Genomic DNA, 14,699 nt, shown 5'->3' with positions numbered 1-14,699 from the left:
GAAAGGCCTTGCATTTTCATCTTCCACCTGCTGAAGCAACCTTCCATCCTGCTCAGGATTTCACAAACTGACCTCTAGACACACTTTTTTTTGCCCTCTCCAAGTTCAAAGGAACCAGAGACACCTAGCCAATCTAACATCTACTGAAAATTGTGTCTAGCAACTGCTTTTTTGTGCTTTTAAGGAATTTCTTTCTAAGGAGTACTATTATGTCATTTGCAGTGACTTCCATTCTGAAGTTAGTAACTAACCAGAACTTACACAGTTTGAAGTTATCCAACCGCTTTACTCTATCATCAGCTCTTTAAGCTACTTTCAGAATTCATTCTAAGTAGAGGAACATACACTATGGCAAGCCCAAGTTTTATCTTCATTGTATTCTGAGAAATGAGACTAATATTCCCACTGTTTAGACGATGAAGTCACAGACAATGTCAACAAAAGCAACTGCTACTCCCACTCCTTGCTCAAGCAAGAAAACACTTATTTAAACAAGTGAGTGGCTGTTCCAGCACACTTTATGTTATTATCTCATCTGGGCATGTTCCTCCATTCAGGCCCAGCTGAGCAAGCAGCTTAGGTCCATGGCATACAAAAAAGCTGCTAGAAAACAAGTCAGGTTGTACACTAGCAGTGTATTGGCTTGGCCTCAGTAACCACATTTGATTATGTGCCTACATTCACCTGTGGCTGGCAACACCAGCACACCATGATTTAAGATGTAGGTACCTTGCATTTAGCACAGGTAGAGGAAAAGACCCACCACGAGAGGCACAGACACACTGTAACTTCAGGCCTGAAGTATCCTTCTATAAGGAGGAGAGACTACAGTCTGGAAATCACTGCCAGGACAAACAGTTAATAAATACAAAGAATCAGCCAGTGAGCACACACGGTAATCCATTATTATTTATTAGCTGTACAGCAGTATATTCTCCTTCCCAGCTTTCAAATCCCATTACATATTTTATAACAGTTTTTCCCATGTTGGCTTCCTAAAATAATGAAAAATATCACACAGTACAGCTAAGTACAAAAACGCATCAACCTAGGGTCTGATAGCTAAACTGATCGCTCTCTTAAAAGCGATACATAGAAGAAAAATTTGTTTGAAATCAGCAAGACTGAGGCTCTATAAAAAGCTTACATATTTTAACATGTGACAGTTTATATACAGGCATCATTTGTATTTCACATTATTCCTTTTGTCTCTATTAGAAATCCAAAATTGTGTAATTACTGACCTATTAATATTTCCTGGCCCAGGTTTTGAGGGCTGCAGTGACCCACTTATAAATCACCACTTCTGCCTTAACATAGGATTCATAAACACAAAATACAACTACAAGACAGAGCAAAGAAAATGTAGTCGTAAAATTATAACTCAAAAGGAAGGTTAATTATACATGTTTCAAATGCCAGTTGTGTACTTCAAAACCAGATTTCACATGTGGGTTATCTGTTGATCTTCAAGGAGTACTCTGGGTACCTTTCTCTACATGATTGGTTATCAACAGCTTTTCCAACATTCACACTCTATAAAGGTCTCTTGTCACTTGGTTTGAAAGGAATTAAAATACCGGGGTTTATTTAAACTGCGTTTTTGCATACCTCTTAACTAATGAAAAAAGATTAAAATGTTAAAAAAAAAAAAAAAAAAGTTATTTACAAGCTTGACCATTACAGAAATGCTTTGCAGAAAGCAAAGCATATTAAGGACAGAAACCAGTTGGAGCATGCCAAAACTTCCGTGTGCAGCTGACTCGGAAATCCGGAACTAGTCAGTGGGGAAAAGCAAAAACATTTTAACAGTCTAGAACCCTCTCAAGTCTGCATTTACAGTTACAAACACTACTGAGAAAAGGAGGCTCAAAGACTCTGCGAACTGGAAGTGGAAGTCCGGAGTGGTTTACCATGTACTCTAGTCAAGGCTTCCATTTTTGTATATTAAAACTTGTTGCATGTAAACACTGTCCTTGGATCAGCTTTACAATGCAGCTCAGAGCAAAACTAATCAAGCATCTCACAGGACACCCTGAAGGACTCCAAAATATTTCCTAATGTTCCATGATCCTGTAATGCTAACATAAAACAGCAAGTTCTAGTTAAATCACATTCTAACATCATTTTAAGTTTTATTTCCCAGTAAGTTTGGTAAAATGGTCTAAAATGATGCATTTCCCAAAGCCAAGAAAAAGGGTAAAAGGAAAAAGATTTGAGCCGCTTAAACACAGCCCAGGCCAGTTCAGCCAGCCAGTATAGTCGTCTTCCATCACTGGTCCATCATGCTGAGAATCATCTCAGGAGTGAGGTCTCCATTGGGAGCTTCCACTACAGCAGGTTGAGCTTCTTCTTCTTCCTCTACTGGTTCTGCATCAGGTTCTTTCTTTACCTCAACTATAGTATTTTCAATTTCACCAGTGTTCTGGTCTTCAACCTGAATGATTGCTGCAGCTAGAAGGGCAGAAAAGAAAGGGGATGGGGAGGAGGAGGAAAATGACAGATTTTTACTGGTTCCAGGGCTGGCCTGCACCTCCCTCAGATGACTTTTTCAGTAGATACTTAGACTTTTGCATAGAAAGCAAAGGAGGGGCTCCCAATAAAGACACATTCCCACCTCAGGGCAGAATAATTCAGCCTGCCTCTCATTCATCCAAGTATCAAGCCCCTACCTCCCTGGCTCCTGTGTGAAGATGTTTTAGCAGCAAATTTCAAAAGATATATAGGAATATATGAGACAGTATTTAAGCAATTTTTACAGAGTAATCAAGTAAGACTATCAATATACAGGTGCACCTCAAATCAGCTCCTCTGCACTTAGAGTAAGGCAAAGTTTCAGTCAGATTCAGAGTCCACAGTGACACTAGTGAATGTAGTCAATGCTTCTGCAGGCTGTAAGCCTAGGAAGGACATGTGCTGTATTTGGAGCACTGATCAAACAGCCAAGCCACCAGGCAGCATTCACCCCTTGAAGGAAGAACTGCTTCCTGGACTTTCTAAAATTTTACTTAGACTTTGTATAGTTATTGATTTCTATGCTTAAGAAGAAACCTCTGTGGAGTTGCAACTACGCAATATTTATGCTATGCTCCAAACTACAGGTCTGAAGCGTGTTTGCTTGTAGTAATATTTGCAAAAGTCTACATACATAAAATACTATGGTGGTTCTTGTAACAGTTTCTTTAACAGCAAGTGCAATATGAGCAGACACCCAGCAACTGGGACAAAAAAAAAAAAAAAAAAAAAAAAAGAAAAAGAAAAAAAAAAGAAAGTTTGCACACACACTTATTAACTGGAATGTTATCAAAGAAAAAAAAAACCAAAACCCTGTCATCTCCTTTTTGCATGATCTGAAACAGGCATGTTCCCTAACACCCAGGAAATGCTTGCAACAAGCATCATGCACAAGGAAGATCATAGCAAGCTAGAGAAAAGTGCAGCTATTTACTTTTTAAATAAGCTCACTTGAGGGCAGGAGTTCTCTGATGAGAGCTGCCAAATCCAAGGAAGATGCAGTTCAAACAAGCATTGTAACGTAAGCTTCAAGTAGTGACTTACGCTGGGATTGTTTTGGTCGGGTGGCAGCTTTGCCTGGTGGTCTTCCTCTTCGTTTCTTACTAGGAGGTGGTGCAGCAACCTCTTGCTCAACTTCTGGTTCAGCCTCAATTTCTACTGCTGTCTCCTCTTCATCTTCATTATCATCCAAATCTGGTTCAGCACTTTCCTCTAGGAAAAAAAAAAAATCCTCGAAGAAGTGCATTAAGCAAGTCTTTAGTTTAAAGAGGTTAAACACATTCACCTACAAAGAGCCATTACTTAATCCTCAACTGAAGGGAGCTGGCTCTGGTAACAGAGAAGGCGAATGAGGCCTGTGCTAGGAACCTGGTGGCACAGACTCAGTTTGTTACTCCTACATTAAAGGGAACAAAATGCCATTCAGAAAGGGAAAGAAAACATGATTTCACTTGGTGGCAGTGACTTCAATACCTCTATGAAACACTCCAGAAGTCAAGAGTGATCCAACAGTAAGTCTCCTAGCCCTCAAGAAACAGTAGCACTGTACTTATCTTTTTCTGTAACGTAGATCAGCAACTGGGGTAGCAGTTCCTGAACACCGCAACTAGTGTTCAGGACCTCAATGTCAAGTTGAAAATAGTAAAGTCACATGGAACTGGGGAGGTCTTAAGCATCACAGTTGAACACAGCTTTGCAGACATCTTGCCATGCTTTCTAGGATCATCAACATACCATAGGTCATCAATCAGTGACCAAGAGCATCTTCTCCAAGACCTCTCTTTATGACGTAGAACAGCCTATTTTATGAGGCCCTGCCCACCAACTGATTTATGATAGCACCTCCCCTCCATGCCAACTAACTGCACTTCTTAGAAAGTGATTCCAGTCCAATGGTGCTCACGACAAGTTTTAACTTCTTGCAATTTTTTTGTAGTTTATTGAGCTAATGGCGCAAAGTTTTATACTTCAGGACATCCCTGAAATTACCAGTTAGCACCATCAATGTGCCCAGAATACTCCATGCAAAACCAAATCAGACAAAAAGCAATAAAAGGTGTCAAGGGGAACAGACTGTCAGAAGGGTAAAATGACTGCCCCAGAATGTCTAAGCATGTCCACTGCACAGAAGAGTAGCTTATCTTCCTCATGAAGAGGTGAGCCATTGCATGAGGCATACTTCCATTTATCTGAGGGGGAAGAATGAACTGTAGAGATTTCATTTTCTTAGAAGCAGCAATAATGGCTCTAATACTTTTCAGTTAAGAGAGACACCCAAAAAGTATCCAAGCTGCACAACTGTTGACCAGGGTGTGATAAAAATGATTACTATCAAGTGAAAAATACCTTCAAAAAGGTGGCCATTGGTCTTTGGGATTCCACAAAGATGAGGCGTCATAACACATACCAGGCCTCAACTTCAAATCTCACAAGTAAATTAAGACAGAAAACAGAAAGCAGCCAAACATACCAGGGTTAACTATACGCTGCCATCTTATGGGTGCATTCCTGGCTTGAAAAAAGATCAGTTCAACATCCCAGAAAGACTGCAAATACTCTGGATATGATGTGCTTTCATCCCCCTCAGTCAGATTATGCTGAAGGGATTGATTTTATCGCCACAAGATCTCACATTAGCATCTATTTGTTCTGTGCGTTACTGCTTTCCAGACATTTCCTCATGTCTGTAAGCACCTACTTCCTTATGTACAAGGAGGTATGCATGTGCTGCGCTATTGTACGCAGTCATTCAAAGACAAATTTCTTTTATTGAATTTTTCAGGTCCTACCTTTTTAGAGCTTCTTCATATTTTCCTCAGATCTCAACTTTTATCAACTAACAGTCTGTCTACTTCAGCAGCTGACAGGCCAAAGCAGGGGACAACATGACTTTAGTACTGGAAAAAAGTATCAGACAGTGTACTAACACACAGAAGAGCATGCAAGACAGACAACTGCAGTCTAGGCAAAGGGTAACAGACACAGCACTTTTTTCCCCAACTACTGAGTCTCGGAAGAGGTCCAGGACAGCCGAATTCACACCATCCTTCCTAAACACACACAGTCCGCTATGTACATACATACACGATCATTTTTTTCCCCTTATCGAGTACATAAAGGCCTTTCAGGTACCAAACCAAACCTGCAGAACTGGCAATCAGCTAACAAAGAAACAATGAATCACAAGCCTGTAATGCTAAGAAGGTACTGAGCTGAATCTTACCACTATCAGAGGAATCTTCTTTCTTAGAGCGCATTTTTCTCTTTCTGCCACGTTTGCCCTTCTTTGTCTCTCCTCCATTCTCTCCTTCCCCACCACCTGGGCCAGAACAATTATAAGCATGTCTGGCCATTGTGTCCTGTTCAGAATGGGGGAAAAAAAACAAAACAAAAAAAACAACACGCATTGAAATCAAGATCAGATATTCTGGCCCTGTGTTTACACAGATATTTCTGACTGCTTGTCTCTTTTTCCTCTTTGTAATGGAAAGATATTTACCAAATATAGGTAAATTTCACTAACTTCTACTCATAAAGTTGAGTTTTCCTACTGCTCATGATGCTACTGCTAGCACATGCCAGTATCAGTATCAATACCAGAGCCTCCTCTCAGAGAGCAGCAAGTGCCACCTTTTAAAAGATCAGTGTTGTGCCTTGTGCCCCAGCCACCCTTTTCTTTGAGTAACAGGGCTCCTCCTTTCCAAAACCCCCTTCAGCCAAAAAGCACAACTCAAAATGTATTTACACACACACACACACACACACACACTCCTTACCCTGCGAGTGAAAGTTTTACCACACTTGGAACAGACAAATGCAGCAGGGACAAAGTTGGGATCATGGTATCGTTTGAAGTGCCTATCAAGGTGCTGTTTTTGACGGAAGGTTTTATCACAATGGCTACAGGCATAAGGCTTTTCTCCAGTATGGGTCCATTTATGCATGATCATGTGCCACTCCTGGTAGGGACAAACCAAAGAGAAAGAATAACTTGAAAACTTTCAGATGTAGACACTGAGAAAGTTATTTCTGCAGGTAAGACGAGGTCAAACACTTTAGTCCAAGAAAAACACCCAGGAGAAGATGGTCCTGCCCGAGTGCAACCACACTCTGATTGATGGCATATTCAGTCCTACCTACTTCCATCCTCCAAGCAACTCTAGCTCTTTGTCAACAGATATGCCAAGGTTGTGACTTAACTCCCTTAAAAGATACTCTCCACAGGGGAGCACTTCAGCAGAAAGAAAAAGCCACTGAACTCTCCCATGCCCTTAAAATAAATAAATAAAAGTCAGAGAGCTAACACTGATTTTGAAAGTTGGTCAAACTTAAGACCAACACAGATAAGATTTCTTAGCTTACGTGTTTAGCTCCTGTTCTAATGCTCTTAAGGGCTGTCAGTCCCACCAGCTTACCTTCCTGCATGCATAATCACACTGGTCACACTTGAAGTGCTTCTCATTCTTGTGAGACTTTTGATGCTGTTTGAGGGCATATTGCTCATGAAACACAGCATCACAGTATCGACACTTCTTGCCCTGCTCAGTGTAGGAATGCTGCTTTCGCAAATGGACACCTAGGAATGCAAGAACCAGAGCCTTTAATCACATCACAGCTATCCAAGGGTGAAAGAGCCTGGTATACAATCTCTCAGTGTCTTTCCCTCTGTATATTCTTGAGTTCAGGTGAGAAAAGTAAACTGTTAATTTGAGATTCTATCAAAAAATTAATAGGCTTATAATTAACAGCAATCAACATAATTTCTTGACAGAACTGTCTAGTCAAAAGCTTAGAAAGGTTTTTTTTAAAGGATTCTAGATTTGGTTAATATCAGCAATCTGTGCTGATACACTTGCATTTGATAAAGGGTTTGATGATATACCACATAACTTATATTCAAAATTCACTATCTGCAAAATACAGCAGGATTCTTAGACTGTTAGTGTGTAGACTGTTTCAAAAATCCATCTCAAAAACATAGCAGCCAGGTCACTGATGCCCAGGACTGCTTCGGACAATCTGTAAGGATTCTCTTGGAAGACAGAGCAACATAAATTTTTGCTATTGAAGTTCATGCAACAGATGAAGTAAAGTCAAGGTAAAACACAGCACTGTCCTCAAGACACTTAAGACCACTCTGAATTGCCTGAATACAGTCAGAAGCCAGGCAATACATTGGGAAGCAGGATTTTTTGCAGGATTAGAAGTCAAAGTGACAGGACAAGAGGGTAACAGGGGTACCAACAGCTAACCCCTATCAGAAGTTTTAATCACTTTAAAATCCTCCAAATATGAGCATATTGCACCTGCACAAGGTAGCCTGCTGTAGCTTGAACAATCATTATGAAAAAAAAATCTTCACAGCTATTCTGTTTTTTCCTGTTATAGATCAGTACTTGTTTGCTTCATAGACACTTGGTGTCATCGTCTCAACGTGTCCTTCATTGTAGCACTTTACATCTGTTTGTTATGAGGGAGAACCTACCTTCCCGTTATCTGGTTGATATTTTGCTTATAGACAGAATTATGCCAAATCTCAGCCTTTTCTTCACTGAGAAAGATTATCTTCAATTGCTCTGGGAGTAGTACTATTTTTCACCTTCTTGTATATCATAAAAGAGAGCTTGTCTGCTAGAATCATGGGGAACTGCTCACCAGGTCAACACTCTCCTACTGCAAGGACTCAGGGCTTTTGTGACAACTCAGTCTCTCCTATTCTGTCTGTGGCACACAGCTCCACTTTCTGAAAAATGAAATTGTTTAGGCTAATTCAAGCCTTTCAGCTTGATGAAGATATATCTGGGTGATAATTAATGGCCTCCAATACATAGGAGGTCACGCCAAATGACCTTCCGATTTCTCGGACCTTAAGTCATACAGTTAAAATATTCGTCTACGTTCAATAAATGCCTCGCACCTATGGACATGAAAATAACTTGCCTTGGATGCTTGAAAAACATGCTGCATTTTCAAATAGTGAAAAGCAATTGAAAGTGCTGTTCCCATAGCATGCAGCAGTTACTGTAAGCTAAAAGGCTAAAAGTATGTATTACCAGCCACACTTCTAAGCCTGTGCTTCATTTTGTGCAGTTACTGGATTTACTAGGTTAAAGCGGGGGGAAGACAGCTGATGGGTTACATGAACTCTAATTTTGGGAAGGCATGTTTTGTGTAGCCTTCTGCAGTAACTTCGCTAATGGACACATTGCCAAGATACATACCCAAGTAACTCTTTCTTGCTATAACAGTATCACAGTGAGGACAGTGAAATTTGGCCACATTCTCCGTATGTTTCTGTAAAATGTGCAACTTCATGTTACCACTCTGAGTGAAGCGAGCATGGCAGATGTAACATTCATATGGCTTCTCTCCTACAGTAACGGAAGGAAAAAAAGTAGCACAAGCACTTTTATTAACAAGAAATCTAATCAAAAGGCCCTAAAATAAAATAACTCCCCAGAAACCAGCAAACAGCTCAATGATGTTTCTTTCTCTAGAAGTTTTAGTTCCCGTAAATATCTTTCTACAACACAAAGACAAAACAAATTCACTCTTGAGCAAATGAGTTAATTATTAGTCCTTACAATGAGAAACACATTCAAGACCTACATGCCAGATGCTGGAACACTGTGAACATCAAATTTGAGATTTTCTTTTGAATGCTCATACATACAAGCACATTTCTGTCATTAAATTTTAGCAGCCTCATTAGTTTAGCACTCCAGCAGTGTTCCATGCTAAAAAAAAAAGTCCTATTTCTATCACAGAAAAAACTAAGGATCTTCACAAACTGCATCCAGACACTGTTGCAATTACACTCAAGAATGAAACTAAAAATGGCTATAACCTTCAGTGGGAAGTAAAACATCAAAAAAGAAGATATTGCTCATCTTCATACTGAAAAGGGGCCTGTATTCTGTCACCTCACAGTGAAGGCAAAAATCAGAATCCTCCAGCACATTTCTCAGTGCAATTACTAGTGTCAGTTTATGAATTTATTAATGTTGATAAACAGTGCATTCTCTTCAGCTACAGACTTCATGATAATTTTACACTAAACTTGAATACTTCATTTTGCTGACTCCGAGCATGAGCACCATTATGCACTGTCCCAGCACTCAGACACCAGCACACAGACAGCGTGCTAAAAGCATGACATCAGTACCAGAGTGGGTCCTCATGTGCCTCTTCAGCGTGTAAGTATCCCTGCTGGCATAGCTGCACAAGCTGCACTGGAACGGACACTCTCCAGTGTGAGAGCGAATGTGGCGTTTCAAATTGGTAACCTGAAAGCCAAGAGCAAGACTGGAGTTAGTAAGCATGAATAGGTAAGATTTCCAAAGTAAAAGAAATCAGTCAAAAATTTTGTTACAGTAACATTTTGTTTCAGTAGCAAGGTTAAAAATAATACAACCAACCAACCTGCTTCAGTGCCAGTCTTGCACTGCCATGTAACCACTCATACTCCCTTTCCCACTCTGTTCCACCTCCCAGCTTTATTCCCAGTCTTGCTCCTACATTCAAAGCAGCCAGATTTTGTCTCCTGCGCTCACCTTACTGGCAACCACCATCTCAACGTCAGAGGATAAGCTAAAATTTGAAAGCATCCTGGACAGACACAGAGAAAAAGCGTTCCAGGAAAGCATGCACCCAGGATCACTGCAGATGTTCTTCCACAGGGTGCCTCCCGGGATGCCCTCCAGTTACTTTCAGGAAGAAGATAAATCAGTAACTCAATAAAAAAGCCCTAGTCCTACAATCAAGGTGACTTAATCCCTTTACGCTCCTGCCATTATCTAGGAGGCATGAACATAGCGTAAGAATTAGCAGACATGAACGGAAAGCATTTTCTGCTTCAGTAAGAGCAAGCAGCACCAACTGCTGTCTATAAAACCCTGCAACCAGCTCACATAGGACCAACTTGCTTATTCTTTCCTAATTCATGCACTGCAACACAACGCATTTAGCACTTCAAACCTCAGGGCCTGGAATTACAACACCGCAGTCACAGCTCAAAATTTTGTTTCTTTTTTTAATAAATAAATAAATAAATAGATAAAACTTGAAAGACCCACAAAACCCCCAGCATTCCCCCCCCCACAAAAAAACCTAAAACATACACACACAAACTGAAACACTCACACCCAGAAAACTCAATAAATAAAAGAAGATTAAGCACTCCTTCAACTCCTTTACTCATCTTAAAGGACTGCTCTTTTTTAAAAACAATGAAAACTACAGTCTCCAAAGAGGAAATGGAAATGATCTAGGGTTTCGGTGCACAAATATCCTTAAATAGGTTTCTCATAAACTGAGGAAACCCTATCACTTGCTTCCAAAAAAACAGACCTAATTCATTCAGAAAGCAGCTGTGCAGACGACCTCGGAGTGCTAGTGGACAACAAAGTTGACCATGAGCCAGCAATGTGCCCTGGTGGCCAGGAAGGCCAATGGTCTCCTGGGGTGCATTAGGAAGAGTGTTGCCAGCAGGTTGAGGGAGGTGATCCTGCCCCTCCACTCAGCCCTGGGGAGGCCGCATCTCGAGTACTGTGTTCAGTTCTGGGCTCCCCAGTACAAGAGAGACACGGAGCTACTGGAGAGAGTCCAGTGGAGGGCTATGAGGATGATCAGAGGGCTGGAGCATCTGCCCTATGAGGAACGGCTGCGAGAGCTGGGCCTGTTAAGCCTGGGGAAGAGAAGCTTGAGGGGGGATCTTATCAGTGTGTATAAGTACCTGAAGGGAGGGCATCAAGAGGATGGGGACAAACTCTTCTCAGTTGTCCCACACAACAGCACAAGAGGCAATGGGGCAAAAACTGAAGCACAGGAAGTTCCGCCTGAATGTGAGGAGGAATTTCTTCACTGTGAGAGTTACAGAGCAGTGGAAGAGGTTACCCAGAGAGGTTGTGGAGTCTCCTTCTCTGGAGATATTCAAAGCCCTCCTGGATGCAATCCTGTCTAACATGCTCTAGGTGACCCTGCTTGAGCAGGGGGTTTGGACTAGATGATCTCCAGACGTCCCTTCCAACCTCACTGATTCTGTAACTCATAACCCATTTACTCAGAGGCTTTTCAAAAATGGTCAAAAGTTTGTAACAGATGATGAATAAGTCTTGAAGCATACAAGCATGTACTTGGCACTGTGACAATTAACATACCGCCACACTAGCATAATCACACGTTGAGCATTCAAATGGTTTCTCATGGGTGTGTTTGTAGCGGCGATGCCGAACCAACTCTTCACCGGTCACAAAGGCCATGTCGCAATCTGGGCACTTGTGAGGGCGAGTACCTAATCATTTGCAGGAAAACAGGAAGATGGGGACATTCAGATTTAGTGGCAAAAAAAATATGACACAGCTTCTCCCTCCTCACCCCCCCCCCCCCCCCACGAATTAGCAATGTTCCTTTTGTTCTGAAAGATTAGATCACAGCAGCAAATGGCATGCAGGCGTTATAGCCTTTTTATAAACAGCCAATGGATGGAAGATACTGCTAGAGAGTGTACATCCCTTCAATGAGGGAAACAAACTCCCTTATTTTCTTATCACTTGGCTATTTGCAAATTTCAAACCATTCAGTTAGATAATGCAGAGGTATGAAAAGAAAGCTAAGAACATGAATTACACTTTTTTGGCAGAAGGGTCAAAAGAACATCGTTTAAATTTGATGACAGTTCCGAAATTACTCCTATATTAAGTTTTATAACAGAAACTTAAGTGAGGAACAATGGAAACATGCTTTCATTCCTACATGTTTTACTGGTCCAGTTTATAACCTATTCCCTGTTTTGTTTTTCTCCTCCATCTGCCTTCTGTTTAGCTCCAGCCTCACCTTATTTTTCCATAGGAAGCAATGGCAGCACAAATCTCAGAACACAGCAAACTGAGGGCCCTAATAACTACCCAAGACAAACAGAATGTTTTCTACAGCTTTAAGTAACTTCGGATCAATCCCAGAGTTAGTTTTTGTATCTATGTACAGAATGAGCTTTGCACCTAACATGGTCAGGTGAAAAATTGCTCTCACAGGGGAAGAAAAAAAAATAATAAAGAAAGAGAGCAGCATTGTATAGTTTCTTCCTTTACAGCTTGTCCCATAGAGGAAATCTGACAGATTCAGATAGACCCAACTTGCCTATAGAATAAAGACAGAGTAGATTCTATTAGAAGAATGTACACAAAGGTCTGAGTACCTGTGTGAGTGTTGAGGTGCTTCCTCAGTAATTTGACTGTCCGAAAAGCCCTGCCACAGAGATGGCACTTATGTAGTCGTTCATCAGTGTGGCTTTTCATATGGCTGTCCAAGTTAGAACGACGTGGACAAGTGTAACTGCACAGCTCGCACTGGAATGTCTTCTTTACACCTAGCCATGAAGGAAGTCACTTTTATTTTTGGCAGTACCATGGTTCACTGTATTACATTAGAGGTCAGCAGGGAAAAAGAAAAATTCCTGGAGGTTAAACTACTACAAGGAACCCATTTTTTTAAAAAATCATTAAATACAACTGTATTTCCTGTTAGGAATACAGGCAGTGATTAGCTTGTCTTGAATTTTCATTAGTATGCCAGTAATTAATGTTCTTGCTCCACTCCACTCTAGAAAGGGTTTCTTTTAATTTACAGTTTTAAGTTTCTGGAAAGGAAACATACACATTGCTGGATTTTGTGCTACCCACTCTACCCAATACTTAGCTAGGAACTCCGCCCCCCAAAAACTAATTATACCACTGGTTCCTGATGTAAAACTTTATGGTACACAATAATCTCTTGAATATGCATTACAGCAAAAAGCAGAACCTTTTCAACTGTAGTGATATGGGAATACTAATACCACAGCATCACACAAGGCAAATGAGCTCCTTTGCAAGCCTATAGACAGGAGAGAGTAGGTTTGCCCAGAAAACAGAGCTGAGAGCTCTCATACAAAACGGTAAGTGACACTGAGCATGCCTGCTTCGCTCCCATTTGCATCTACTCAATCACTTCAACTGTATTGCAAGGTGCAGTCACAACCAGTGCAGTTTAGAAATCCGCTTACAAACCCACCTTTCTTTTTGATTTTGGTTGGTTTAGGTGGCTTCATGTTACCCACTACTTTTTCTGCATTGACCTCAGACAACAAACCCTCCTGTTGCTCCTCTTCAACATCATACACAGAGACATCCACATCTTTGCCTTCCTCAGTGTAGCATAGCTTACTCTTTTGGTTTTTCTTTGTTTTTTTGGCTGGTGGCTGATAGTCTGGATCTTTTTGCCAATTAGGATCTTCTTGGGGCTGAAGTTCACCTTGTTCCAGTGTCTCCACCTCACCATTTGCACCCACTTTCATTACCTGGAAGCCTTCTGGTAAAGGGGGAGTGTGACAGATCATGGGCTCTCCCTCTTGCAGGCCTCCTTTGGAAACCTCATTTTCATATGCTCCCAGAAGTTCTTCCTCAGAAGTGGAGGCAAGTACTTCAAGTACCAGTACTTCAAGCTCACCAAGATTTATAGGCTGCTCTTCCATATTAACAACCTGAGGTGTTATGATCTGTGTGTCATCCACTGTAGCCTCTGTTTCCTGAGGCACTGCACCTTCCTTTACTTCAGTCTTCATTTGAAGAAGTGTTGGATCCAACTGTTCCATCATAACCATCTGCACACCACTGTTGACATCCTGAACTACTTTACCTCCATCTGCTTGGTTTGGTGGTATACGACAAGCATCGTCCTCCTGCCCAGCTTCACGGCGTCTTTCATAGGTTTTTCTCTCTTTTCCCTTAATAAAAGTTTCTGATTCTTCCACATTAGCTTCAGCTGCCTCACCTTCCATTTCACCTTCTTGCTGTTAAAAAAACAAACAAACAAACAAAAAAAAAAAGAAGAGAGAATATTGCACATCATCTAATGTAATAATGTGCCATAATAATGGCACACACCCCACAGAGGGACAAGTGGCCTAACCGAAAACCATCAGCTCAACAGCAACAGCATACTGCAGCCAGTTTTAAGAAAACAAATCCAAAACTGTAAGCATTAGGAAGGAAAGCAAGGAAGAGAGATTAAGGGATATGTACGTTTCTCTTTCTCAAGGACTGCAAATTGCTAAGGCAAGTGATACGGCACAATTACTCCTTATTACCAATCTATGTAAAATAAATAAGCTGAATATCAGAAGCGGTCCTGTGCTATAATCACATTAT

The 14,699-nt window shown here is 41.0% G+C and overlaps 1 protein-coding gene across 4 annotated transcripts; it reads right to left on the bottom strand.

The window, feature by feature from the left end:
- Positions 1-2,272: 2,272 nt before the first annotated feature.
- On the bottom strand, positions 2,273-14,338 carry LOC134149758 (transcriptional repressor CTCF-like). 4 transcript variants are annotated; one of them, XM_062592968.1, is made up of 10 exons: positions 13,564-14,338; positions 12,710-12,880; positions 11,673-11,806; positions 9,680-9,800; positions 8,736-8,885; positions 6,930-7,090; positions 6,291-6,473; positions 5,738-5,873; positions 3,559-3,726; positions 2,273-2,454 (listed from the first exon to the last, which is right to left on the bottom strand). In XM_062592968.1, the coding sequence occupies exons 1-10, from the start codon at positions 14,327-14,329 to the stop codon at positions 2,273-2,275; spliced, it is 2,172 nt and encodes a 723-aa protein (XP_062448952.1). In that variant the 5' UTR covers positions 14,330-14,338. The 4 variants fall into 4 exon arrangements, with proteins under 4 accessions (XP_062448952.1, XP_062448950.1, XP_062448949.1 ...); XM_062592966.1 differs by having other exon boundaries at positions 2,273-2,448; positions 13,564-14,329; XM_062592965.1 differs by having other exon boundaries at positions 5,741-5,873; positions 13,564-14,329.
- Positions 14,339-14,699: the final 361 nt, after the last annotated feature.

Source organism: Rhea pennata, chromosome 21, assembly GCF_028389875.1.
Source record: "Rhea pennata isolate bPtePen1 chromosome 21, bPtePen1.pri, whole genome shotgun sequence".
NCBI classification, from domain to species: domain Eukaryota; kingdom Metazoa; phylum Chordata; class Aves; order Rheiformes; family Rheidae; genus Rhea; species Rhea pennata.
The sequence above is the reverse complement of the archived record's forward strand: the minus strand, read 5'-3'. Positions and strand labels throughout refer to the sequence as shown.

What these genes read in the sequence shown, in the direction of transcription:
- LOC134149758 (XM_062592968.1), bottom strand. Translation starts at nt 14,329, where the DNA reads ATGGAAGGTGAGGCAGCTGAAGCTAATGTGGAAGAATCAGAAACTTTT. An exon ending in AACCAAAATCAAAAAGAAAG is followed by an intron (nt 12,881 to 13,563) that starts GTGGGTTTGTAA and finishes CTTCATGGCTAG; the next exon opens with GTGTAAAGAAGACATTCCAG. An exon ending in AGAAGATTCCTCTGATAGTG is followed by an intron (nt 3,727 to 5,737) that starts GTAAGATTCAGC and finishes TTTTTTTCCTAG; the next exon opens with AGGAAAGTGCTGAACCAGAT.